General features: G+C 37.5%; 3 protein-coding genes and 1 long non-coding RNA gene across 4 annotated transcripts in view; 2 read left to right on the top strand and 2 right to left on the bottom strand.

The window, feature by feature from the left end:
- LOC140952990 (AH receptor-interacting protein-like) overlaps window positions 1-938 on the bottom strand; it is a 2,695-nt gene extending 1,757 nt beyond the window's left edge. Inside the window, exons 1-2 of the mRNA XM_073402460.1 lie at window positions 820-938; window positions 1-145 (exon numbers count right to left, since the gene is read on the bottom strand). The exon at window positions 1-145 is cut by the window's left edge and continues 35 nt beyond it. Of these exons, the coding sequence (XP_073258561.1) occupies window positions 1-145; window positions 820-915 (241 nt within the window). The 5' untranslated portion in view covers window positions 916-938. The remainder of the gene's footprint in view (window positions 146-819) is intronic.
- Window positions 939-983: 45 nt separating this feature from the next.
- LOC140953007 (DNA polymerase delta subunit 4-like) lies at window positions 984-3,569 on the top strand. Its single transcript, XM_073402480.1, has 4 exons — window positions 984-1,166; window positions 1,655-1,750; window positions 2,580-2,691; window positions 3,160-3,569. Exons 1-4 carry the CDS (start codon window positions 1,049-1,051, stop codon window positions 3,182-3,184), a joined length of 351 nt encoding a protein of 116 aa, XP_073258581.1. The 5' UTR covers window positions 984-1,048; the 3' UTR covers window positions 3,185-3,569.
- A 2,056-nt stretch (window positions 3,570-5,625) lies between these two features.
- Window positions 5,626-19,963, top strand: LOC140952970 (sphingomyelin phosphodiesterase-like). Its single transcript, XM_073402438.1, has 13 exons — window positions 5,626-6,185; window positions 9,835-9,958; window positions 10,538-10,638; window positions 11,693-11,764; window positions 12,570-12,670; window positions 13,170-13,280; window positions 13,546-13,626; window positions 14,665-14,752; window positions 15,477-15,655; window positions 17,771-17,867; window positions 18,024-18,110; window positions 18,538-18,632; window positions 19,249-19,963. The coding sequence occupies exons 1-13, from the start codon at window positions 5,718-5,720 to the stop codon at window positions 19,418-19,420; spliced, it is 1,776 nt and encodes a 591-aa protein (XP_073258539.1). The 5' UTR covers window positions 5,626-5,717; the 3' UTR covers window positions 19,421-19,963.
- A 723-nt stretch (window positions 19,964-20,686) lies between these two features.
- Window positions 20,687-22,773, bottom strand: LOC140953015 (uncharacterized). The gene is made up of 2 exons (XR_012167431.1): window positions 22,671-22,773; window positions 20,687-21,534 (listed from the first exon to the last, which is right to left on the bottom strand). It is a non-coding gene; the product is annotated as an uncharacterized lncRNA (long non-coding RNA).
- Window positions 22,774-24,086: the final 1,313 nt, after the last annotated feature.

Here is a 24,086-nt window from a genome sequence, read left to right as displayed (position 1 = left end):
CTCTCATGGTCTTTATAAGTTCCTCCCACACTTCTAATTTGAACTTCTTCCCAATAAGAAGCTCGAATGGCTGTCCAAGCTCTTTACTACAATCAATAGGAGTTTTATCTTCATCTGCTTTGAAAGTCTTGAAATGAAAGGTGGCCTAAAATAAAACGTAAATATGTTTCTTATCAGAGATATTTTTACACAGCAACCCTCTGAAAATAGCCTCCCACGCAGGCATTTTTAGAGGAGCTCGTTTTTCATCCCTCCCCACAAACGTTTGTGGGGACGGATGAAAAACGAGATCCCTAAAAACGCCTGCGTGAGAGGCTACTCTGAAAGCAGCCAGTTCTAAAAGTCCCGAAACAGATGCATAGTTAGGAAACAGTAAAAAAAAAAACAGCTCCTTCGAAAAACTGTCGGCTGACAGACTTTAGGGGAGCTCTTCTTCACTTTTACCTAATTTCATAACGATAAAAAATACCTTGAACTAGAAATACTGTAGCTAGAGAGTACTAAAACTGTGAAAGGTTTGATCGTCCGGGTGAACGTAGTCCTGAATAGAGTACTGTAAGAAAATCAACCAGACTTGGCCAAGAATTTAGGCCCTTGGGGAAAAAATCCTCAACAATCAAGAGATATGTAAAACAAAGAAAACTAAAAATTCAACTTAGCTTAAATAAAAAGCCTAAAAAATTAAAGCTTTTACAAAACAAGGAAAAACTTCATCGGTTCTTTCACAGTGAAAAACCTAGAATTTACGATCTTGCTCGACTTTTACTTATGTTGTGATCAAAAATATAACGAATATTTGTGTCTTTTAGCTGAGTTTACCTTGGCTCCACTTTCAAATACAGGTATTTCTCCTTCTCCAGCATACAGAACGGTTTTAGAAATTAACGGGTTCTCACTCGCCATTTTTTGTGACATAAACGACAACAGGTGCACTGTTGGAGACTGAGGCGAGGCCCTATGCAACCGCGTCTCCGTCTCCGCGTCTCTCCGCGTCGATTCCGCGTCCAATTCGTCCAATCAGCTGTTTGGACCGTTTCGTGTTGTTGGAATGGCAATGGCGTCTTCTACCAGGTTAGTTACTGATTCCTTTCCAAAGACTAAAAAAGACAGACCGATTAACCAAAAGCTAAAGCAATCAAAGGCCAAAGATGTGATTCATCAAAAAGGTAAGAATTACTCACTACAATGTAATTTTTGGAAGCCCTAACGGTGGGTAGCCTGACAATGGTGACATGATCGGGGAGATATTTCTAAAACAGCTGTAGCCATAGATTTCCCCTGGCTCCTTTAGGACAACCCCCGGCTGCCTGGAACACAAAGAACTTGCTCGTTGTTAAACTTTCTGCCTTCTTATTGCATTTACCCAGCAGCTTGAAATGTTGGTGACTGCACTGCATAACGTACAAGTAGCGGTTGAATTATTGGTGACCCTGAATATTTTCATCCAATGATGCTAGTATAAATACAATAATATTGCTCCATTCTGATTGTTCATGTGCTTAGCACACTGCTTGGCAGTCTACAAGCTGCAAGCTAAGAGTGTTTGGTAATCAAATATAGACAATAGTTTGAGTTTGTTCAGTTACCAGTCTAGGTCAATTCTTGGATTCAGTTCAATTACCAAACATTTAACAGCCATTTATCTTTTCTTTAGATCAAAAGGAAACTAAGGACCAGGAACTGAACCTTGAAAAAGCCCTCTTGGTATTAAAAGAATTTGACTTAGACTCTGAATATGGCCCCTGTATTGGTAAGTTAACAATGTTTAATACTGTGGTTCTCAGCATCATAATATGTAGAGGTATAGCAAAGACAATTCACAAGATAGTAGTGATGACAGTGTGTGCAGATCTAAAAACCAACTTGACTACTGGGAGAATGACTTAGGCTGAATTTCCATGTTGAATCGGGGGTAGGAGCGCGGGCTCATTTCCTGAACAGAAGCTGGTAATCGAGACTAAGACTGACTTTGATTCTATTCAGTCCTTTCCTCCCTGTACCCAATACTAATAGGGATTTTCCAACACAGTCTCACACTTCAGTCATTTAGGAAGAATTGAAACTGTTGAATAACAAATTATGGAGATCCCGCTAATACTGGCTGATGGCTTCACTCTATGAAATTGTTAAAACTTTTCTCTGGCAAAAAAATTCCGAACAAAATTGAAGCTTTTAGTAAACCGGAACTATTGCCTTCCAATGATCTCATTTTGGTCTTTAATGTGTGGAGATTGAAACTCTGTTTTAGACAACAAAACACAAAGTGAATAAGGACACCAAAGAAAGATCTCTCTCGGAAGGGCTTTGGGTCATGGAGTGTGATGACCGTGTTGCGTTCACTTTTCACCCATAAAGCAAAGGGAAATTATTGTGGCCAGTTTGAATGTTTGACTTGTTAGCAACAATTTGTTTGATTTTGATTCTTTCAAGCTACAGGGGGCTGCAACTAAAAAGTGTTTGATCATGCAGCATGAAAGTACATTTTTGGTGGATGTTAATGTACAAGTCCAGTAGTTATTGTGTTGATAAGTGTTGTTATTATTAATTTTCTGTTACACATTACGTTGTGATTTTTCAAGGAATTACCAGATTAGAGAGGTGGGAGAGAGCTGAGGAATATGGGCTTTACCCACCAAGAGAAGTAAAGTCAATCATTCTGCAGCATCCTAATGACACTACATTCACTGAATGGTATGTAGCAGTATTATTCTTTTTGTGTTTTGTATTGTTTCTTGACAGAAAAATGCAGTCTGATAGCTGCAACAGTAAGTTTGAATTAAAGAGTATACACATGGTCTCAAAACCTACAAGTAGAAGTCTTGAGGCTTAATTAAGTGTTGCCTGACTGTTAAATATAAAACACCTTGGACTCTCAAGGATGGAGAGTTCTGGCATTTCCCAACATGGAAGTATCAACAGCAGATGATCAGCAGTGCTGAAGATAATCAACAGCACCTCTTGAACTATTTAACTTCTTTCTTCTAGGCTAACTTCAGCCACATCCAGATTTGATTGTCTTATCTGTTTGTTTTTCTATCGGAAAATTTAGTGACTTAAAAGCACTTTTAGCACTGTGAGATCCTTTTTCTGTATATATTATAAATGGGTATTGGAAGTCATTACATGACAATAATGTATCTTAACCTCTTTCTTTTTCAGTGTATGGTACAATTCCAATATTTAAAACCGGGAAATACAGGAATATATATTACATGTACCTGACACAAAATGGAAGTGCTACCAAGTATACAGAACATTAGTAAAGTGTTGGTATTTTATTCCAGCACCAATATAATCACATTTCTACAGTTTTGAACAATTTGTGTAACTATGATATAATCATTTATAATACTAATTTGTCTATCATAAATAAAAAAAAATCTATATAGTGTAAAAAGTAGTGAAGTCACCATGCTTTATTGTTTATGCATGAAAAAAGGAAGAGTCAGAGGGTTAATTTTCTGTTTTGAAAGATAAATTAACAACCATTTTTAATAATTTTGGCGCAAAAACCCAGGTGGTATTCCCAGGAATTTTTGATGAGGGTGTACTGGACGGTTCTCAACATCCTGACCGATATTTCGGAGCAAAAAAATTTTTTTTCACACCCAATTTTCAGACCCAGCCTCTTAAATCCATACCTGTTTTCAGACCTGGTCGGCAGAATGCAGAAATGCCATATCACTCTGAAATTAGTGAGCTGGGTTAGGCTTAGTCATTTGGCGTTCTGCAGAAAGACCCCTGCTGTATTTGTTGTAAATTAAATTTAAGTCTTTTTGAAGGTGTACAGTGTATTTATCAACTCGTTCTAAAATTTGCAACAATTGTATTGCTAAGTGCAAGTCAGGTCATAAGCTCAATAAATTAGATAAGCACAGTATATCCACCAGATGAACACTATTCAGTGGTTAATTTCAGTGCAACCTCATTTCTTGTGTGGATAGCAATTAGTATTTTTTCCAATGGGTAAAATAAAAGCATTTAAATATCTGTCTTTTGAACAACTCTAAAAACCATGCAAGAGAGAAACCTCTACTTGTAGGGTACTGTAACTTCCTTAATAATCTTCATTTTTTTCTATAATACCAGATATTTTACTAACCTCTGCCACTTTCAAAGACCAAGGATAAGTAATAAGCTTTTATAATACTATGGGCCCCCTATCTTACTACCACTTCTACAAGCAAACAAACTGCACTTTCCAAATACCCAATCTTTTTCTGATCGTCTTCAGTGTAGGGCTTTTAATTACTGAAAACAATCAAGAAACAACGCCCTATTTCTAGGGCAGATTTGAAGTAAATCATAGGCCTTGTTCAGAAAAGAAAAGGTACAAAAACCAACCTGTCCAGTGGGACACCTTGATGTAAAGTTATACCTAAACAAGAGGAGGTATTCCCTTATGTGGCCATATGGGGATCTGCCACTGGACAGGGTATGGTTTTTGTCCTTTGTTCTAAACAGGGTACATAATTTAAGACCCAGGGGGGTACTGCTGGGAATTCTTGGTGGAGGTGTGCCGCCTGATTCTCCAAATCCTGACCCGATTTCAGACCAAAAAATGTAATTTTCCACACCCGTTTTCAGACAAGACCTCTAAAATCCATACTTGTTTTCAGACCTGGCCATTAGACAGAAATTATGTTATCATTACTTAGATTAGAGCGCAAGCAAAACAAATTCTTTAAATCCATTTTGAATTCGCATCTTTTTCTTACATTCTTACTCATTTGGAATTGAAACGATAAAGACGTTCATCCCATAGTTCCCTCAAAAACCATACCCGATTCCAGACCAAAATGGGCAAAGTGTATACCCGTTTTCAGACCAAAACTGCGTAAAAACCCTACCCGATGGAGCAGCACATACCTATATAGCTTATATAAGGGAGAACCGCCCCCGCCCTCAGGATTTAAGACAAGTCTGTCGTTAACAGAATATATAATTTAGTTTAAGTCTGTCCTAAACAAAAAACAGGATATTGCATGCATGATTGATTCGATTTCCTTGAAATTTGTTTGTACTTCAAGTATACAAAAGCAATGACTGTAACGTTAATAACATGAACTTGCTCGATTGAAATTGCCAATAAATCAGTTTTTAAAGCATGCTCCTGCTTTGATAAAAGATAATGTGCGTTTTGTCCTTTGTTTCCCAGCTAGCAGAGGCCTCTTTTTCCTCAGTATGTGATGGGTGGAATATCAGAATACCCGAATACTAGGGGGGAAAGCCAGGGTGATAAAAATTGGAGCAGGGTAGTGTATTTTAGTAGGATCAGAGTTTTTAAAATTATCAGTAGCTCATCTACACTCAAATATTGGTTGAGTACCCCCTGGGAGATATTTAGTTTTGTTGAACTTAAATTTTTTTAAAGTCAAATCTTGGTTTATAAGCTGTTACACGAGAAAAATGACTGATATTCCCGTGGGCAGAATGTTTTTTGAAAGGTAGATAAAGAGCCATTCTTAAACTTGCAAGATCAGGACAAACCAGTAATTAGTGGCGCGCGATTCTTTAGCCAATCATGCATTATCACCCTTTACACACCCTCGGTACACCTTCAATACACCTCCCTCGTGACTTGTTCCCAGATTGCTTGATTTTTTGTTTGTGCGCGTTAGAAGGTCAGTGTCGGCAGTGTATCTAGTCGACGTTGCTCGTGTTCTGTGTGATTTTCTTTGGCTTTTCTGATTTCATATCGAACTTTTAGTGTTGAAATGATTTCAGGAAAGTCATTTGGTCTAGTTTTTGCTCTCTTTATCATTTCATTCTCTTCGAGTTCGTTTTCGAAACCTTTCGACAAAGCATTCACGTCTTGGCTCGAACGCCTGGAAAGCGACTTGCGTAACAAAATTTTGTCAAGCGGCGCCTGTGATGCCTGTAAACTGTTGAGTTTTGCTGCTCAAGTAGCGTTAAAGACAAACGACGTTGTGAATGATGTGGTTCATATATCAAGAGAGGTCTGCAAAGAGCTAAAGATAGAAGACAACAGAGTTTGCACCGAGGTTATATCTGAATTTAAAGTTGAAGTTTTAACAGTTGTGGACGAAGTCTTTCTTAGTCCTTCTGAAATATGTGGAAGCCTTTTGGGACCTTCATGTGCACATAAAAGAGACCCTAGTGAATTTTGGAATGTTACTATACCAGATAAGAAGCCGCCTGTAAAGCCAATACCACCCCCAAAGGTATGTATATTATTATAGCTAGTGCAGATGTTGCCAGCGTCCGCAGACGCTTTAAGACGGAATCCATAAGAAAGAATGCAATTTGCTTTAAATAATTCTCGTACAATATTTTTGTCCTCTGAAAATCAAAAGTACTCAATGTCCTGGTGGATTCCGTCTTAAACCTTCTGTGTAGACTATATTAATGGTTAAGACGAGTGCGTGGGCCGGCTGCAATGCAGGCTAGTGCAGATGTAATTCAATCCTTTTTTTTTTTTAATAAACAGGTTCCTACATCCATTCAATTCAAGGGGTATCAGGTGTTGAAGATTTTTTTAGTCTCGTGACTTGCATGTTAGAATGATTTTACTTAGCCCGCTCCGTGAAACAATAACAATATCTAATAATTTAGTGCCACAAAGTTCCAATTAAGTGAACTTAAGAAAACTATAAACATGCACTGTTGTCAAGTACTATATTCTAGTACATGGGTTGAGTAAAATGACTCTGTATTTGTTCCTTTCAATATTTTTTACTGCAGCAGTGAACAATCTAAAACATAACAGCATTATTCAAATTTTAGTTTTGTGAGAAACTGAAAGAATGATGCCAGCATCACTTAAAAAATGTACAAAAATTTACTGCTGATTCATAGTGATACACTACATTTTATTATTTTAAATATTTAAAAACCTCTTTGGTTCCTTGACCGTAAGGTAACACCTCCAGTTTTTCTTGTAAGTTACTGTTGTTCTTCACTGGTTTAATTTTTGAAAGATTCTGAATTAGTTTCCTATAACAACCTTTAATTAAGGAATGCAAGATAACCCCCGGGTGAGACTGTAGGCATATAACAGGAGGTATGCCTACCCTTCTCATGGCTTGGATACCCAATATCGTTTGGGTCCGGTGTAGTCCACTCCAATCACTTGATATGGGTTGATCCCATGAGTTCAGGTGGTCGGTAAATTACAGGGTGGAGGAGCTGCATATGCTAGTGCTTGAAAATGCTTGCATCCATGGCAGTCCCCTCATACTTTCCTCACCAGTTGTCTCTGTCTTGGGATCCAATGCCAACTGCGCACCTTAGCCATAGTTAACCCCACCCCTACACGCATAGCCTGCGTGGCAGGCGTTTGAAAGGGAAGGGAAAAGGGGGTTTTGGGCGCGAGGGAAACGCGAGGGGTGCGCGAGGAGGGAGGGAGGAAGGGAAACGCCTGCCAGGAAACCATTGTTTTCGCTATCCCGCCTACTAATTATGTATGCAAAAATAACGCAACTGTGAATGACTAGCTGTCAAATAAGTCTGGCCGCGATTCGCTTATTTAAGTCGTATTTCGCGTACTGTTTTTCTTTTGTTTTCCCAAAACAAGAAATCTGAAGTGAAGGTACTATTAAAAAAGGTATAAATGCGGTCGTCCGTTGAAGGAAGAAAGTCGCAACCATACGTGGCTTGTTATAAAAAATCCAGCATAAATCTATTACTTTTTCGCTGGAGGTATCGTGTTGGACTTCCCAACTTGCATGCAATGTTTGTCGGAGAAATTAATTACAAACACTTTGCCGACTCTCGAACTGGATCCAGCGGAGCATACAAAAGAACGCTGGTAGCAGGGAAAGAAGAGCTGAACTTCAAAGATCTCCAATGAGGCTAATTCTGCAATCAATATTATTATTAAAGTAAGTTCCTGACGGCTTTATACCGTCTATTACCAGCAAGGAGAAGTCTTCAAATCAAAAATTGCTAAGGATTATAGATCGCTTCGTCTTCAACAATCTGGTCGTTGATAAAGCGTAGCTTGCGTGGTAGGCGTTTGAGGTCAAACAGCAGATAACAAGCACACAGGCAGCATGATTTTTCCTTTCTTTCCTCTAGTGAGTAAAACAAGCCGTTGGGAGACACGACTTCTCAAAACCAGTCCGCACAGCTCATCTAGCTGACAGGTCTTTTCCTTCATACGAGTCTTTTAACTGCTTTCTTCTATTCTCCTTTCAAGCTGAAATAGATGCCTTCAGTTTCTAATCGTTCTAAAACGATGAATTCCATACAGAAATCTCATCACGCCTCACTAACAACATATTTTTAAATGATTACTGAAAGATTACTCAGTAGGGTGCTGTTGATTTCAGCCAATCGGATTAAGGTATTAAGGCTGTGATTGACGTGTTTTGAAGACGGGCCAATCAGGATTTTAACATTTGCCTGGTGGATGTTAAAAACGAGAAAAACAATGGTCTCCTGGCAGGCGTTTCCCTCCCTCCCTCCTCGCGCGCCCCTCGCGTTTCTCTCGCACCTAAAACTTCCTTTCCCTTCCCTTTCAAACGCCTGCCACGCAGGCTGCTACACGCAGCATTTGCTGGTGTGCTTCTTCTATGAGTCAGGGACTAAGCATGCTGTTGTAAGGCAAATAAATTGGATACTCCCCCTGTACGCGGCCTCAGCACTCCAGTAATCCCCACTGATTTGGCTGTAAATTCAGTGCCAGGCAATCTTCCTCGACGTCGCAACAGTCACTCCTCTGGGCCCGTCTCTGAAGCCTGGACTTCAGAGAGCATTGTTTCCAAATCTCCTCATCCAAGCTCAGACACGTTTGGCCATCCATAACTGAAATTTATGTAGTACTTCTTCAATCTCAATCTTGTCATCAACTGCGATTGCTAGCACCTTTTTCACGAGTTTGGCCTTGACTTGGCTTTCTTCTGTTGGTTGGTTGAGTACATCTGCTGGCCAATGTCCTTGGGTTGCGGACCATCCCATTACAAGCGAGATCCATCTAAACACCCTCCGTGACTTCCAAGAGTGGCAGGTCTGTCTACTGTGGGAACAAAATGCCAGGTCACTCCTTTGTGGTTGCTAATCTTCTTGACATGATTTGCAACAAAATGCTTGTGCTCTCCTTGTCCCCTGATCCTGTACAAAGTTACTGAACTGTCCAGCCAACAGTGTGTGTTGCTTATGGGAAGCCCATCCAGTGCATTTCTGACATTGGCCACAAGATTCACGGCCATGTGACCGGCGACCTATTCCATCTGCAGAATGGTCAGTCCTTGTTTGGCCAGTCTTGATCGGGCTGCGATTAGGCCTTGATTGGTCCCAGACGTTTGACATATGACTCCATAAACACAGGCTGATACTCCATTCGCACATGCGTCTACAAATGAATGTAGCTCAATGTACATGTGCAGTATGTCCCCCTGGTGTAGCACCAGTAATCTAAGTACTGCATTTAAACAACCGTTGAGCGATGGAGCACCATCAAAAGCTCATGCGGAAGTGTCATACACTACTGGTAACTGTCAATTCTGCTGTGCCTTACACAACTGGTTTGTGTGCTATGTAAAATTCTTGAATGTACACCTGTGCACGGCTCCTCTGCTCTTTCGACAATGCCTGCTTTCCTCTGATCTTCAATAATCTCCTCGTATTGGCTTGTCATTTTCGGTGCACTTTCTATTTTCAGTTTGGTGTATTCACCGGCTCCAAGTATTAGGTGCACTGTTATGCGACACTTTCTGTCCAGATCATTCATTGCAACTCCCAACGGGTGCGGATACCTGCAAGTCAGCAACACAGTTTCAAATTATTGGTATGACTATGATAAGCCTCACCAGAAAATGTGTTTTACTTAATTTGTGCTAAAAGAATATATACTTTTCTGTTTGTTTTCAGCCTGGCTCTCCTGTGTCAAGAGTTCTGCAGTTCTCGGACATTCATCTTGATTTCTTGTATCAGGAAGGCAGTAATCCGTTTTGTGGAGAACCTCTTTGTTGTCGAAGTAATGATAAACCCCCAGGTGTGTTTTTGTTTAAGTACTAAAAACATTAAATTTGTTGTATTGTAATCATTTAGCAGCGAACCCATCGGTTTAAATCCAAAATTTAATATTAACTCAGCCAGTTTAGTTCAACTGGGTGCTAGTAGAGGGATATCCAAAGGGGTGGTTGAATTCAGAACTGAAGACATAATGGTAGAAACTGCCATTTAAGATTTAGGGAAAGAACAAGAACAAATGAGATTAAAGAAAGAATATTTTACCATATTTTAAAACATCTTTGATCTCTGCCAGGAGCAATCCTGGTAGAGCACAGTCCTGGTTACCATTCAAATGAAACCTCTTCTCTGTAGATTTTGGAAAACCAAATCAAAAAGATCCATGGGGAATATGTTTTTTGTTTGGCTATGAAAAAGGGCTAATAATAACAAATATCAAAAGTCATCAATTAATTTTTTAATTAACAAAGAATTATGCAGATCATCTGGAGGGTGTAATCGGCCGAGGTGGATAACTTGTCAGTAAGTGGTTGGTATATTCTTTGGTTCTTATTTGAAGGATTTATCTTTAGATTGAGATTATCATTTTTGCTTTTTTCAGATCCTGGAAAACGAAAGGCTGGGAAATACGGAGATTATCAATGTGACATTCCAACCATCACATTTGAGAATATGCTCCAACATCTCAATGCAACTCAACAGGTAACTTCAACATGTACCATTACCTGATAACAAGTTCTGACTGTCAATATAAGGACGCTACAAAATGTAACATAACTGTTGTTCTCATTCAATTTTAGCCTTGCCTCAAATGTTGAGTATCTTTCTTTGTTTTTGGCCGGTGTGCTGTAGGAGGGAGTATATGATAATGGTTCTGACACAAAGGGGAAAAAAATTAATCAAGGGTTAAAATATTATTGAGCCACAACAAGAATTCTTCAATGAAGCTTTTCTAGTTCATGCTGTATGACAGTATATGAACTTTTTCCATCTTTTTACAAGTTCATTTATCTGAAATGACTACAAACTACATGTAATGTAGCAAATCAGAGTAGTATTTTACCATCAGAATGTTTTGCTTTCAGCAAATTTAAATTTATTACAAGGGATCTATGTTAAGAGACAAACACAATGTATCCATGGCAACTAGTGAGCAGAAACCATCACTCTGACCAATTAAATCAGTAGAATTAACACACAGTACAGTCAAACCTCGATTATCCGGACTTTTCTATTATCCAGACTTGTTTCCCTGGTCCCAATTTTTTTCATGAATATTAATAAGATGTGGTCTTGAAAAACTGAAACGATTAAAAGTTCAGTAATCCTTCCAAATGTGTGGTTAAAACACTGTTTTAATCTGTTTCGCTTTGAAAAAGCGCGAGCAGCACAAGATGAACATTATTATTCTGATGCATTCAACTGAATTCTGATTGGCTCAAGGTTGCTAAGGGAAGTCATGCTTGATTCCGCACTGGTTATGTAAACACAAGACCAATCGATTAAAACTACAGTCTGTTCTCTCTATAAAGGATAAACAAACAATTATTTCACTTACAGTCTGTACATAAATTCAAGTAGGAACTAATTCACAAAAAAATTTTGTTTTCTTTATTCCCAATGGTTACATTATTGTCTCATTAATATTCATATTTTCAATTATCTGGACTCTTGATTATCTGGACTATTTACTCATGTCCCAATGAGTCTGGATAATCTAATCTTAGTTTGTTTCCTATATTATTTTATTTTGCAGAAGTTTGATTATGCCATATGGACTGGAGATGTTCCTCCACACAATATTTGGAATCAGTCACGGGCAGATCAGGTGAAGTGTTTGGATATTTGCTTAATTGTCAACAACTTATGTTTCCACACTCATTCAGTTTCATTCCTTTCCACGACGAGAAAAAAAATTAATAGACCTTTTTACTGATACAGTGGCCATATTGAATTAATTGGATTTAAGGAGTACTATGAGATGCCCAGCAGGGCATGATCATGATCCGATATACTTGTATCAGTATTTACGCGCGCTTTTCGGGCCAGTGTTTCTTTACATTTTCCTGAAAAAAGATTGTAGTGGGAAAAAAAGATCGTTGTGCCGTGTTTGGATGTAAAAATGATTGCCTTTTTCCCGAGAAATATACATTGAAGTTCTCTTTTTTGCCTGAAAAGCGAGCATTAATAATGAGCGAGTGCCCCCTGAACGTCCCATAATACTCCTTAAATCTAAGAGATTCAATATGGCTGCCGTATTGGTAAAAAGGTCTATTGATTGATCATGAACCAATTGATCATGGACTGTAATATACAGGTGCAGAAATGAAAGTGTTTATCTGTTACAGCTCTGTTGCTGTCCATACATTTAATACATTGAAACCTATATGAAATGAAAGTACTGTTATATTGAGCAGTTAATTTATCACCCCCTATAAGCCATCACTGGCCAAAAAATTCCAGAAATTCTTGATTTCCCTTTTATGATAACTACAAACCTGACCAGTCTGTGGGACATTTTCCTCCCATACTAGTTATTTCTATTGCCAGTTTTAGTATGTCATTTCTTTTCTCTTTGGTGGAAAGAGTAAAAGAACCCATCTGAGTCATTTTTGTATGTTTTCTATCTGCAGATAGCAGCTTTGGACTATGCCAACAAACTGATTGTAAAATACCTTCCAGGATTGAAAGTGTTTCCTGCAGTTGGAAATCATGAGGGTGCTCCAGTTAACAGGTTGATCAAATTTATTCATTGGCAATATTTTTAATAATTTATTGTTAATAATATAAAACTATATTAAGGTGACAAAACTTTGCAAACTTAGTTCAACTGACAGTGGTTTTAGTTATTCAACCAGTGTGCTGGTTTTGTTTTGGAATATATTTGGAGAAACATTGCAACCACTGTTTCCTGAACAAATGGACCAAGCTGTGTATGAGGGTATCGAACTGAGTGAGCATTATGTCTGAAGGCATGCAGTCACGAGTATCTGCAGGTTCAGATGCAGTGATCTCGATACCGATCAAAACTTTAGAACATTAAAATAATGTTAATTTTGATAGATAATAATATTATTGTGAACTTATTGCCATTCAGTTTGCATTGGCTACACTTCAACATACTGTTATACATGACAGGCTCCAGTTAAAATGTTTACCCATCTAAGAAACACATGATGAGTAAGTTAATTAATGAGTGATTTTTGTTGCATATTATTGTGTTTTACACACAGCTTTCCACCGCCATTCGTCACAGGCCCTGATTCAAATCAGTGGTTACGCGACTCTTTAGCAGACCACTGGAAGATCTGGTTACCAGATTATGCCTTGCCTACAATTTACAAGTGAGTGTGCATTGCATAAGAATTATTATTGGTTATTTCTTAATAATTATTAAGTTGTTAGGAGATCTATTAAACACATAAAATATTATTATTAATATTATTTTTTAGCATCCTTCAATGCAAGCAATAATTGTTATTAATACAGTCATATGAAGCAGAATAGGTTAAAAAGAATAATCAATAATTTTATTATTCTTCTTTGTGTTAACCACAAGTAGGTCAGCAACCCCTGGTTAAATTTTTGTATGTTGTTTCTTGATTTCAGAGGAAGTTACTATACAGTGTTGTTGTCCAAAGGATTTAGACTAGTGTCCCTCAACATGAATTACTGTAACAACATGAACTGGTGAGAAAATATATATATACAGTATTAAAAATTTTTGGTCCTTAACTTAAGGGTTAATTTTCTTAAGCAATAAATGTTCCTAAGTAACAGTTGAAAACATCCTGATCCTTTTAAGAATGATTACATTTTTGTTGGTGCAGGTTAGCATTGATTATACCAGTATTACCATTAGTACCATTATAATATTTATCGTATCACACGTTCTGAAATGATAGCATACAGAGACAACTAAGTAATTAAGTAAGGTCAATTTTATTTGAGCTAAACTGCTACCGAGTAAGCTAAGTTGGAAGAGCTCCAGTCTCGTGAGTTGAGAGTTGTGGGTTTATTAGGTATGTCTGCGATCAGGCAATAACCAGGGTTATTTATAAAGAAAAGTGGTTGTTATTGGCTTTGATTCAAGACCTTGTATTAGTTCCAATGATGATTGGTGTTGTCTCCCTCATTCATCCATATCAATTCAAAAGGGAGCTCAACATACACTCTGTACTTCTTGTTTGTACTGCTGTGCAATAACCCTTTAAGTACCAATAGTGACTAACATCAATTTTCTCCTAACGAAATCCATACATTGTCAAGAGATAAGTTATGAGAATTAATACGATGATCACCAAAGAGAAAAATCCTTGATCTTTAATCGAATTCTCTCAACTAATTCTTTAAGGAAATGTATAGAGATCAGTCAGGAGAATTTGTATGTGGATACTGGGGCTTAAAGGGATAAGAGTAGGGGTGTTCTGACATTCTTGAGGGGAAGGCCATGGGCAGGGACTGTTCCAGGTTGGGGGTAAATAACAACAACAACAACAACAACAACAAATATTTACTTATTAAGAGATTGGCATATAATAAAGAGTAAAAACTAGTGTCCACTCCACTTCAGTGCAAATTGCTGTTCATGGTAATAACTATTGCTCTAGTGTAGCAATTAGCTAGACGCGTGAAAAAGAATGACATTCCTGCTTAGCTCTAGCTAGCTGAATTTGTGGTAAATTATTTTTATAAAATGTTTATGTTAGTGCTGATGTTTCATGTTAGGTGGCTTTTAATAAACAACACTGATCCAGCTCAACAGCTCCAGTGGCTGACAGATACCTTACAGGAAGCAGAAGACAATGGTGAAAAGGTTTGTTTACTTCTTATTTCAGCATTATTTTCAATTTTTCTTACTGTAGCCCATAATTGGCATTTGAAAAACTACTTGACCAATATTCTGACTGCTAGGCCGGCATGTAGGAGCAACATGGCTTTCACCTGCAACATCACATTCATCCCTTACAACTGGGGGGATTATTGGAGCTCTGCACAAGCAAAACAGAGCTAAGAGCTTGGGAGAAGATTTTACAAGCAAATTAAGTACCAGTACACCTGTAAATTAACATCTACCATGTGAGATTATCTAATCAATCCCAACTATGCAATCTGCTGGTAAAGGTAAGGCTCCTAAGTCCCAAGTGGCCAAAGCTTAATTATCCCGGTTTCCTTAGCATGAAGCATGCCTAGGATTATTGCTACTCCCCCCTGGATGGGGCAGTATGTCATTGGTACACATTTATGAGGAAGAGAGGTTGAAGAGAGACAAAGTGGAGTAAAGTTCCTCCTCGAAGGAAACAGTGCAAATGCAATCTGCTGGGAGGGCGTCAAAATTGTTTACCAGGAACTCAGACATGGATGTTAAAAGAAAAGTCAAGGATTAATTCATCCTTGACAAATGCCAGCATCCAGGTTAAAGCTAATATGGGAGCTGCAAAATAAACTACATGGAAAATTGGAATCCACTGTCTGTAATGCTCTATGTAATCCATAATAATTATGTGAACTTATGCTGCCAATTCTTGTATTGTGAACAGGTTCATATTATTGGCCACATTTTGCCTGGAAGCCCAGATTGTCTCAAGCCATGGAGCTGGAATTATTACAAGATAGTGAACCGTTACCAGAGCACTGTAACAGCACAGTTCTTTGCCCACACCCATGCTGATGAGTTTGAGATCTTTTATGATGAAAAGACTAGGAAAATTCCCACAAAGTAAGAACAAAAGCACATTTACAATAAGTTTTGCTCCTTCACCTGTTCTACTGTACTTATACTCGTGATCAAACTTGAAAACGGTCATAATGTGATGTCTGACGCAATGTGGGAATTGACTTGCTGAATGTTGTTATTGCAGCTATACCTGACTCAGTTTAATTTGCCCTTACCAATACTGTGTCTGGTAGCTTTGTTATTTTACCATGAAATTAAAATCAAACTGACATCCACTGTCTTCCATCAAGGGAAAACCTAGTATATATTTCAATGAATCATACTTCCTAGCCTCTCATTAATATGGAGCTTATTTAAGTTACCTGTAAGTACTCGGTCAGAAAGGAAGTAAAGACACACGTATATTTTTTCTGCTGTACATTTCTCATTACTCTTTTTGTGCTGTTCATTTTTTTCTGTTACATTTCTCATGTTTTCACCGTGCAGAAGTACTTTTACCCGCCATACTACGTCATCAATAAAAAATGTGCTAAAGATTTCCCAAGCAAAATTGTGATTTTGTAGTTAGAACGTAGTCCAGATTTGTGTATCTACATGTATATGTCCTCACAAAGCTGTACAGTGTAGTTTCAATATTATTGTTTCTTTTTATGCTTTTCTACAGTTCAATCTGATTTTTTTTTTACTTTTGATTCAACAGTATGTCCAAACAGTCTATTATCAATATTTTTTAGTGAAAATGCCTAAAGTCATGTTACCTTGCCCCATCACCTAATGTGTTACCCAGAATCATTTCCCTTTTATTCAATTGTGCATGAACTTGATTGAGAACTAGTGGTCGTGGTAATAGGTAACATTTTTAAACTGTCAATACAGTGCTCGACTTTCGGAAAAAAATCTTAGGGCCAACTGGCCCCCAAGTTTTCGTTTTTGGTCGCCAGAACAAATATTCTAGTCGCCAAAAATTATATTTAAGAACTAATGGGATAAAATAAACTTAACATCTTTAACTTAGCCTTAACAGAAAATGAATGGTTCAGACTTTCTTTGAACTTTCTTTCGAATGGTTTTCGCTGACGCTCGATTACCAGCCGGTGTTCTGTAAAATGAATCCGCACTCAAGCGCAAATCTCCTCAAACAGGTATTCATTAAGGTTCAGGAAATGGAATACACATTAAAACAACAAAATTTGGGAATCACAAAAAAACTTATTTGGGTTATGAAAGAACAAAATCAGCAAAATTTGTTTTGCATCCCACGTATTTGCATGTTCAGAACTGAACATCGGTGAAACTTCATCTATTGCGCGGTTGACTAATATGTGATCGAAAGTCTCCAGAAAGACCAGAAAGAGGAAACGTTGCTAATATTTTCGGGCAAAGAAGTTGATTTCGCGAGAAGTCTGTAGACAAACAGCATGACTTCAACTTTACTTCATTAGAAGTCAATAAAATACGGCAGAGCTTTTATTTGCGTCGTCACGCTCAACAGAAATTTGTGTAAAGTTGTTTACAAGAATTGCGAAGCTCGAGAAGTAAGCGCCGTTTGTTCTCGATTAGCTTCGATTAGCTTGAGCTTTTATCAGACTAATCTGCTATCGACTCTGCAATCGAGATACATGTTCGACATAAAGGAATTGTTTTAAATATCGATGCGCTAAAAGTCATTCCCGGAGAAACACGGGACGATCTGTTGAGAATTGCGATCGATTTGTCCGAAAGTCGATAAGTCTTTCGTCGAATTCATTCATTCCACAATCCTCTTTCAAGTAAACGTAGCTTAGATTGTTGGAAGAAATCATTAAATCCTTTAGACAAATCGTTAAAATGTTTAGACAAACCGTTAGAGCGTTTGGGCAAAACGTTAGAGCGTTAGAAAAATCGTTAGCTATCCGTTAGTTGTGTAAAGGATAACAAATTATCATTAGTGTACGTTTACCCAAAGAAGAAAGTCACCTATCTTGGGGGCCAGGTTGGCGACCAGGCGTGAAAATTTAGTCGCCACTGAGTAAAAGCTGGTCGCATTGGCGACCCCACGGGTCGCAACGTCGAGCCCTGCGAATATGTTTCTGTGTTAATATAAATTATGCTGATGATTGAATGACTGGTATAGTCACAGCAAGTTAAGTAACATAGTTATTTTGTTTTTGTTTCCAGCATAGCTTTTATTGGACCAAGTGTTACAACGTACCAAACCCACAATCCTGGATACAGAATATATGAAGTGGATGGAGATTATGCCAACAGCTCTAGGGTACCTGTACACAGTAGATTGTTCTGTGAAATTAATGGCATGTGCATTGTAAAGTAATGAGGCCTAAGACTAAGACTCAGACTAAGTGATTGTAACTGTAACTCTAAAACACAGTTTCTTTGTCTGTTGTCAATAAACTCTCGTTGTGTGCTATAGGTTGTCCTAAATCATGAAACATACATCCTGGACCTAGTGGAGGCAAATAAGGGAAATGTACAGTGGAAACTGGAGTATAATGCCAAGGTAATATTGATGCTATAATTTATTGTTTCCTTGAACATCCACCTTGAATGAGGTTAGTTAAGTGAGGGGATGGGAAGGGAAGTGCTTATTATTGCTAGTTTTGACAAAGGGGAGGCTGCTTATTACACAGAGTTAGAGGGGTGGGGAGCTTATTTTGGGCAATAAGGGCAGTGGTCCTTGTATTTTGCATACACAGGCTAATAATTAGTCCTGGGTCAACTTATTAGGTTTTTGGATATACAGCCAGTAATATTTGAGTTTACTTCCTAGAGCAAAAAAAACGTGTCTAACACATGAGAAAAAGGTCAGCTTGATATATGCATGTACATGATTACTCCTTTAGCCTTACTAGTTTACTTTTCAACTCCCACTTTAAACATTTTTGTGACTCATTCGTATTGACTCGAGTTCTTACTTGTGCATTTAGGACGCTTATGATATGCCATCACTTTTACCTGAAGACTGGAACAACCTCGTTCATCGCTTTGCAGCTAATAAGACTCTCTTTGACACATTCTACAAGTAAGTGACAGTCATTGAAGTGATGTAATATTATTTACCAGGCATGATGTAGAACTTTGTTGGGAATCCAGCTTTCAAATTCACCCTTGTATTTATCAGTATGCAATCAGTGTAACATGGCTTGTGCACTATAAGTCCACATAAAAAATGGGATGCTTGTTGTCCATATTGTCTCAGGCAGGGGTGTAAATTACAAATTTTGGAAGTTGAAATGGGAAAGATGCTCTACTCATTGAATAGAGTGTTTTCACATGACGTCACGGTGGCCATATTGGTGTCCCAAAACAATGAAACGGTGGCCATGTTGGTGTCCCAAACCAATCCTCTGGGAGTTGTACTCTTTTCTTATGCCTACGCTTTCTTTTGTTCCAATAAATTTGCATAGATGCTGACCACGTGAGTGAAAACACTCTATAATTTTCAAAATTTTCCTTTTCCCTTGGGTGCCTCATGAAGCTCCTCCCTTATTCAAAGCATTACAAAATAACTGCGCAGTAATGTTAAAGGGGCCATATTGCACCCCTGTCAGTCTTAAATCGCACTTTTTCTGTCTGGAGAGAATGGACTGTAATATTGTCGTGCCACACCCAATAATAGCTAATAATTTGTGTTACAGGTTTTTTTGGAAATCTGCACCCGGCCATTCCTGTGATGATAGCTGTCGTTCTAGTATGCTATGCAGGTTGATGACAGGCCGTTCCCACGACACCAGTGCCTGCACTCTTCTACAAGAAACATTTTCAAAAGAAACTATGCATCAATTTCAAGAGTCAGTGGATATGTGCTAGAATCACATCAATGAAGAATTAATCCATTAACTTTTGCAAAAATATAGTACAGCAGTCTTCTTGATTGTTGATAAAAATGATTGTACAGATAGAATCAATTATTTATGTGATCTATACGTGTGCAAAATACCATACGATACGTCAGATCTTTGAAAAAGTGCTTCAGCTGCAAATGGTGGCCTTAAAGTAGCTTATATTTATAACATAAATAATATATTTTGCTCTTAATACCAACATAAATTAAAACATTCATGTCAAAAACCCTAAGCAAAAAGGCAGGGTCAGTTTCACTTATTTTTGGTTACCTAAATTGGCACTTCATCCACTTTCAACAGAATTAGCAAATTTAGAATTAGCCAACTTCCATAATTTGTACCTGTGACTGTTTGACTGTTTTGCAAGCATTCACTTATTTTTCCTTTTTTGAAACTTGAAAATTGGTGACATTTAAATTATTTGTAGAAAGTGAAAACTTTTGCCAAGTATAGTACAGCTTCGCAGTTTTGTGATTTATATTTCAAAATAAAATTAATTTTTATCACAGATACCTCTTATTGAGTGCCTCTTGGAATACTTGAAGCCAGTTTTGGTTGGCAGTGAATTGTAGCTATTTCTATAGAGCAAACATTAATGCTATGGCCCTAAATGCCTATAGCTTTACGTCAGACAAGCAGATTTCACCCCCAAGCATCATTGGAGAAGAGACTTCTTTGCATTTACACTCTTTGTGCATGGCTATTCTTTTCAAATAAACTATCTTGGGAATTCATTTTGGCTTGGTGGTGAAAAAAACCTGGTTTCAGTTTTTCCCCTGTATTGCACTGAGATGCACCTTCCAACAACATTTGAAAACATCATGAGAGGGAGGTTTTTTGTTCCTCCACTGACGACATTTTATGCAAGCGTTCTTGCAGTCCAAAAAATGAATTTTTAAATGGAACGTAGCGCAAATGTCCTGGGCCTTATTTAAGAGCAGAGGTGAATCAGAGCCAGATCCATCCATGCAATGAAACATTTTTTTTCTTAGTGCTTCACATTTCACTGTCAGAATTAGGTACAAAAAAAACCTCTGACACCTACGATATCCTGTGGCCAAAATAAAACTAAATCTGCTTTGCGAAATGCATTGCTGGTTAGGTAAAGAAGCAGTGTAGTTGCCTTTAAAAATTAAACAATTAAACAGTATTTTTACAGATTTTACAGATAAATTACCCAGTCACTGATAAACAATCATGACTAACTGGAATTATCTTGAACCATAATGAATTGTGTGAGTGGAATTTTTTATTTCAAACTAAAAGCACTGTGTTCATAATAAGAATGAATGCATAAAAAATAAAATGGCAGAGATCATTTTGTAACAGTATCATGTGGATATAATATTCTGGAGGAGTACTCAATTCTTTTGAAAGATCCAATAGCTGAATAAATTATGTATAACTGGTTTGCAACATCTTAAGAAACTTGTGAATAGACCACTGCCTTGTGTGAATTCCTTGATGTATCTTGCAACATGACAATAAATTAAATGGGTTTCTAGCAATTTCCTCCCTGATAACATGTCACACCTCTGTGTGTCAGTTCATGCCGTTTGCAATTTGATGAAACCCTGAAGCACTTGTTGCAAAACTTGCATTTATAAGGCTTCAGACCTGTGTGTGTGAGTTCATGCTTCTTGCAATTGGACGAATCTGTAAAGCACTTAGCACAATACTTGCACTGATGAGGTTTTACTCCTCTGTGTGTCAGTTCATGTTGCTTGCAATGTGATGATTGAGTAAAGCGCTTATCACAGTACTTGCACTCATAGGCTCTCACTCCAGTATGTGTATGTTCATGTCGCTTGCAATCTGATAACTTACTAAAGAACTTAGCACAATACTTGCATTTGTGAGGTTTCTCTCCTGTATGAACACGTTCATGTTCCCTCCAATATGATGGATAGGTAAAGCACTTATCACAATAGTTGCATTTATATGGTCTTGCCACATTGTTGCTTGTATCTTGTTTCATTGAATTAACCTTTGTTGGTGTTTTGTTCTTGCTTCATATGATGATCCTTTACGTGGCAAATAACAAATGTAACTTGTTTGTGTTTTGCTTGCAATCTATTTCTACAAAAATGTAAAATTAGAATTTTGTAAGTTTTAAAACCCAAATTAAATGTCAAAAAATCTGAATAAATAATTAATTAAATAAATAGTAATTAACAGAAGCATACCCACTTACCGATAGTTTCTTCCCGTCTACTTTGTCTACTTATTCCTTATCAAACTGGATTACCCTGATTGAATTGTAGATGGAGTGATCACTATTTATGATACAGTGGAACCCCATTAATACGAACACCAATGGGACAAAAAAATTTGGCCATATTGATGGCTGACCACATTAATGAGGGCTTTTTACAAGAAAATGCATGGCTGTTTTGCTAGGTGGCCGAAAAAGTGGCGGTAATAATGAGGTGACCGTAAGGCAGGGTTTCACTGTATCTCAAAAAATTACTTAACCATGACTCAAAAAAGATTCCTCTGTGGAATTTTTTTTTAATCAAGCTGAGCAAGGCATTATATGTGTTCTACATATATACTTCCAGTGATTCCAAGAGCAAATCAGATCCTATGACATTTTTTCTACCAGCCAATAAGCGTTGCAACCTTAATCTAACCACAGTATCACGGGTGTGTGAGAGTGATATACAAAAGCTGATAAAAACTGGGCCTGATCTCAGGTTAGTCTATGATTTGCAGTGGGCAATTAAAGCAGTAAAATTGGTTGCTTTGTTCAGTTCTTTGGTAAGATTTCTGTACAGCCCCATTCATTGATTATAATGAATGCAGCAACCTCATACTTCTTCACACAAATAGTTTTTATGAATTGAGTCGATACAAGTGTGCATAGTAAAAGTATTGGGCCGAGTGATAATCTTACCAAATCTTATTACTATTGTTATTTTTATAATTTTTAATTTGTTCTTTTTTATGCCTAACCAGTTTGTTCCCTTGCAAGGCCAGATCTTGTATCTAACCTGAAAAATGAACTGTTTAGCTTTAACTTTAACTTTAAGGCTTCTATCAATTATAATATTTTAATACAATACTATATTGAACAATGCATATGGTACATGTAAGTTATAACTGAAGTTATTAACTTTTAATTTGATAGAAGAATTTAGTTAGATATCTATTTATAGTATTCAAGAAAAATCACATTACACGTTGCTGATATGTTCTGGGAGACTTATTCTTACCTTCAGAGAGAAGATCGAAAAATATCCTCGAACGGTGATACCTTCAAAGAACCGAAGAAGAAAAGCAGTCAGATCGGTGAACTCGCCGCCATATTGTTTACTAGTGCCCAGTCTTATGGGACGATCATAGACATCATACACAGACTTTCACACAGACTGGGCTCCAGTAATCAAAATGGCGGCGAGTTCGGATGACAGAGTGGTTGTCCTTGTTTGACTTTTTCTGCTTCGCTGGTTGTAGTTGTTTATTCTATATTATCGCTTCAGGGAATTTCCAGATCTTCTATACAAATTCTATATAAAGGTAACTATCTGCCTCCTCAAAAATTATAATAGCATTTTAAACTACTTTTCTTTGAATTTAGCCTATGTGCAGAGTGTTGTCATATTTTCTTTGTTGTCGTCCCTTTTCCGAGAGCAACAAAGGAAAAAGGAGACAACTGCACGCAGGCTACTTGAACTAAGCTCATTCCTAAAGCTTAAGGCTAAACCTCAGAATACCCAGCAACTTTAAAATGTACATCTGGGCCCAGTTCCTCGAAAGATGATTAAGGTTAACCCCCAGATTAAGCCAAATCTTAAGCAGGGTTTTCTCTTCCAACAACATGTAACGCAAGCTTTCAAAATACTGTTGAGTCTTTACTCTAAGATACAGTAATGATAACACAAATCGTTACTCTAAGCAATGAATAGGAAAGTAAATACAAAAAGTGCAACAAAATTTTAATCCTGGATTAGAGTTAATCAGCGTTTTAGGAAGCGGGCCCTGTACTGTCCCGCAGTCGTCAAAATTTTCATAACAAATCACAGTGGGAAGTGTGTCTGGCTTTGATACCACTACTGTTCTTGAACCACCATTTGGCGTAATTATTCTTACTTTTGAGCACAAATACTTTAAAACAGTCTTAAGTTCTGTTTTTCACATTTTCACATGAAAATAAAAATAGCAGTTGCCTACATGTAACATTCATGTAGGCTTTTGTGATTTGTCATGAAAAAACAAAACAAAACAAAACAAAACAGACATACAGCCTTCTTAGCAATAGACCTTATTCACCCTACCTGCCATCTTTGCATTCACTTTAGGACTGATGGGACTAAAAGCGATGTCATGTGGTTTCACAGTGGGCAGACAACTGAAAAAATCTGCCAATTCAAGAAATCGTGGTTAAGTTTGTTTATTCTATACAACAGAAAGTGATTAATGAAGAACATTATATTTTAAAGACAGTTATGGCAAATTATGGGTGAAAGTGCTCATTGTCACTTTTTTTTCGATGTAGTAGCTACTGTTACTAGATATCCTCACAGCAAGCAGTAAAACTTGTCAAAACTCAAACTGTAAACTTTGTACGTGTGTGACTAAAATTATAGTAAATAATTGTCCTATTTTGAGAGAATAAACAAACTTGACAG

This window comes from Porites lutea, chromosome 11 (genome assembly GCF_958299795.1).
Source record: "Porites lutea chromosome 11, jaPorLute2.1, whole genome shotgun sequence".
NCBI classification, from domain to species: Eukaryota; Metazoa; Cnidaria; class Anthozoa; order Scleractinia; family Poritidae; genus Porites; species Porites lutea.
Note: the sequence above shows the minus strand (reverse complement) of the source record. Positions and strands in the feature narration are given on the sequence as shown.